Here is a 4123-nt window from a genome sequence, read left to right on the forward strand (position 1 = left end):
CGATTGAAAACACGAAAAAACAGAAATGATGGAGAAAAGAAAAAGCAAAAATGTTTTTATGCTGACATTGACATTCATTGTCATATTGTTAGGCTAGCATTGTTTTCTTGTCGTAATTAGCTGTGCGTAATAACTTCTTGGAAACATTTTAACATCCTTAGACACAAAAATTTCTTGGTGTATGCTATTTATATTTATAATTATCGAGGCATTATTTGCGTAATTTCCCTTTTAATTGTTTTGATTATGTTAAACATAATAAAATGTCATCAAAATATTATCTACATTTCGTCAAGAGTACCTATAGGGTTTCCAACGCAAGTGAATTTTTCTTGCACGCATTTGCGAACCCTATCTTTACGCGCAATTCCACGAAATTCCGTAAAATTCGGGAAAACTTAATAAAACGGAATTCCGAATGAAAAGCTAGGGAAAATGTTGGCAACTAACCAGGCTTTCAAGACGATTAGATAAAATGTTGAATCTTAATTAAAAGAAAAAGTCAAAAAGAATTTTTGCAATAATGTTTGAATACAATTGTTTATTAGATAACTAGGCTTTTAGGGGAAGTTTATTAAATCTAATAATCGACTCTTGAGAATAGGGTTTCCAACGCAAGTGGATTTTACTTGGGCGCAATTGCGATCCCTCAAAATTCGACGCAATTCCGCACAATTCCGAGCAATTCGAGAAGAGTTGCGCGCAATTCCGCCCAATTTCACGCAACAGCTATTTCCGAATGGAATTCTACTTGAGAAGTATTTAAACCGGAGAAATTGATAGTTTGATTCAGTTCTTGAACACAATTGTATCCACATGTTTTTTGTCTAATCTTGTATCTTTGCAACCTGAGGCAGAGTATACGCGACCGCAATTAACTTTCCTTGCATTAGTACCTTGCATGTGGACATATATTGGGATTTGACACTCTAAAACTTACTAATTATTCGGTTAGAGTACTGCAAATCAGTGCAGTACGCAACCAAAGCTTAATTTATGGTGTAGAACATTAGCGTTTAGTTCATTTCACGGTTACTCTTCAAAAAAAGGTAAACTGACTGAATTCCAGGAGATTCCACATATAGAGACTAGATGGGATTTAACATCAGCTACTGTTAGAGATCAGTATTCAATCAATCTTTATCCGTATCCACTCACTCTTAGAAAGGTTAGATATTGTTTTATTGAATTATTGTAATTATTGTATATATTTATTTATCTTTGTACTTATTACGTTGAAGCTTAAATATTTTACTTATGATGATTAATGCAATGTATTATATTTTTACCACCAATGTCTTCTTGTATTGATTCTGTTATTTTATGTAACTTTGTATTGTATATTTATCCAAAAAGGATGATATCGTAACTTCAGAGAGCCGACTGCGGCGACATTTTTTTTATACAATCTTGCGTTTTCGGTCCTCATTGATGGGTCATCCAGCATCCTTTCTTCAATTTGAATTTAACCGTGTTCTGGTCTGTAATTTTTTTTTTCTTGTAAAGAGGAGGATCTGAGCACCATTGGGGACGATATCGTCGTGTTTGAAATTCCGTCTTTAATTCATTTAAGGATTAAAATGAATAAATGATAATATGTATAACTCATGTACATTGTACTCGACGATGAATGCCAAAATATGAGACCAGTTATACACCATCAGTGGATAATAATTATCTTTATCAAGGAAATATGGTTTCTCAGCGGTCACCAAGACAGTATCCCCCCCCCCTTCTCTGATCCCCGTGATGCCCCCCTTATCCTCCGAAATATTCATTATATAAATACATAGTATCACCCCGCATTATTATTAGAAACTAACCATACATTGTTTGCATATTGTTTGTTTATTGTTTGCTTGTCTATTTTCAGATAGATAGATGTACTGCATTATTAAATTTTCAGAAAGATAGATCTATTTTCAGATAGATAGATGTATACTTCAAAATAGACAAATAGATGTACTGCATTTTCATACTTTTAGATATATAGATATCTGTACTGAATTAGCATACTTTTCGATTTATAGATAGATCTACTGAATTAGCATAATTTTAGATATATAGATAGATCTACTGAATTAGCATAATTTTAGATATATAGATCTGAAAAAAGTGGTTGGTAGCTAAAATTAGCCTTCTAAACATCGTAGGAATAATTCTAAAATGTGTTCGGTCTCTTTTCTAAAGATTTTTAAACAAATTTCATTTTATTTTTACGTTTAAAAACAGAATAGTATGAATTGCTCATATAAAATGATTTTTCAGGAGAAATGACGTACAGCTCTAGGGACCGAGTACATATCGAGTACATTATAAAGGTCAAAATGGCATCGTAAAACAAAATGTTTTTTTACGAATCGATTAACTCCTATTCATGGGCATCGTACCTACTATAGTAGCACTTTTAAGTACAATAAAACAACGTTTATTGTGAGAAAAGACACATATTATAGGCCTGATTTTAAAGGTTAAAACGGAATTTTAGAAGAAAAAAAATGTTTTATCGACAACCCCCCCCCTTCCCCCATTTCTGGGACTTGCACACCAAGGAACACTTTTGAACACAGTACAATGATGTTTAGTAGGCTAAAAAGCCTAAACACACTTTTTTTAGAGACACCCAGTAGATGTACTGCATTTTCATATTTTTTGTTGTACTCCGTAATTACCATTATACTCTCCAAGACTTTGCCTGATCAAGTTGAATTAGATATCACTGTTCATAACTCTGAAAACTATTTAGTGATGGGACGGTAGTTTGAAGGGATATTACAGAATGATGGGACGGTAGTTTGAAGGGATATTACAGAATGATGGGACGGTAGTTTGAAGGGATATTACAGAATGACGGGACGGTAGTTTGAAGGGATATTACAGAGTGATGGGACGGTAGTTTGAAGGGATATTACAGAGTGATGGGACGGTAGTTTGAAGGGATATTACAGAGTGATGGGACGGTAGTTTATAGGAATATTATAGAGTGATGGGACGGTAGTTTGAAGGGATATTACAGAGTGATGGGACGGTAGTTTGAAGGGATATTACAGAATGATGGGACTGTAGTTTAAAAGGGATATTAAAGAGTGATGGGACGGTAGCTTGAGGGTATATTACAGAGTGATGGAACGGTAGTTTGAAGGGATCTTACAGAATGATGGGACGGTAGTTTAACTGTATATTACAGAATGATGGGACTGTAGTTTGAAGGCATATTACAGAGTGATGGGACGGTGGTTTAAAAGTATATTACAGAGTGATGGGACAGTAGTTTGAAGGCATATTACAGAGTGATGGGGCGGTAGCTTGAAGGTATATTACAGAGTGATGGGACGGTAGTTTAATGGTATATTACAGAGTGATGAGACGGTATCTATCTATAAAAATGTTAGAGTGATGGGACGGTATCTATCTATAAAAATGCTAAAGTGATGGGACGGTATCTATCTATAAAAATGCTAGAGTGATGGGACGGTATCTATCTATAAAAATGTTAGAGTAATGGGACGGTATCTACCTATAAAAATGCTAGAGTGATGGGACGGTATCTATCTATAAAAATGTTAGAGTGATGGGACGGTATCTACCTATAAAAATGCTAGAGTGATGGGACGGTATCTATCTATAAAAATGTTAGAGTGATGGGACGGTATCTACCTATAAAAATGCTAGAGTGATGGGACGGTATCTATCTATAAAAATGTTAGAGTGATGGGACGGTATCTACCTATAAAAATGCTAGAGTGATGGGACGGTATCTATCTATAAAAATGTTAGAGTGATGGGACGGTATCTACCTATAAAAATGCTAGAGTGATGGGACGGTATCTATCTATAAAAATGTTAGAGTGATGGGACGGTATCTACCTATAAAAATGCTAGAGTGATGGGACGGTATCTATCTATAAAAATGTTAGAGTGATGGGACGGTATCTACCTATAAAAATGCTAGAGTGATGGGACGGTATCTATCTATAAAAATGTTAGAGTGATGGGACGGTATCTACCTATAAAAATGCTAGAGTGATGGGACGGTATCTATCTATAAAAATGTTAGAGTGATGGGACGGTATCTACCTATAAAAATGCTAGAGTGATGGGACGGTATCTATCTATAAAAATG

The 4123-nt window shown here is 34.7% G+C and overlaps 1 protein-coding gene across 2 annotated transcripts in view; it reads left to right on the forward strand.

Annotated features, from left to right (window-relative positions):
* LOC111718413 (glutamate receptor ionotropic, kainate 2) overlaps positions 1-4123 on the forward strand; it is a 67753-nt gene that overhangs the window by 8515 nt on the left and 55115 nt on the right. For both annotated transcript variants that reach the window (XM_023493991.1, XM_023493992.1), the window contains exon 6: positions 1070-1168. In XM_023493991.1, coding sequence (XP_023349759.1) covers positions 1070-1168 — 99 coding nt within the window. The remainder of the gene's footprint in view (positions 1-1069; positions 1169-4123) is intronic.

This window comes from Eurytemora carolleeae, unplaced genomic scaffold (genome assembly GCF_000591075.1).
Source record: "Eurytemora carolleeae unplaced genomic scaffold, Eaff_2.0 scaffold74, whole genome shotgun sequence".
Lineage (NCBI taxonomy): Eukaryota > Metazoa > Arthropoda > Copepoda > Calanoida > Temoridae > Eurytemora > Eurytemora carolleeae.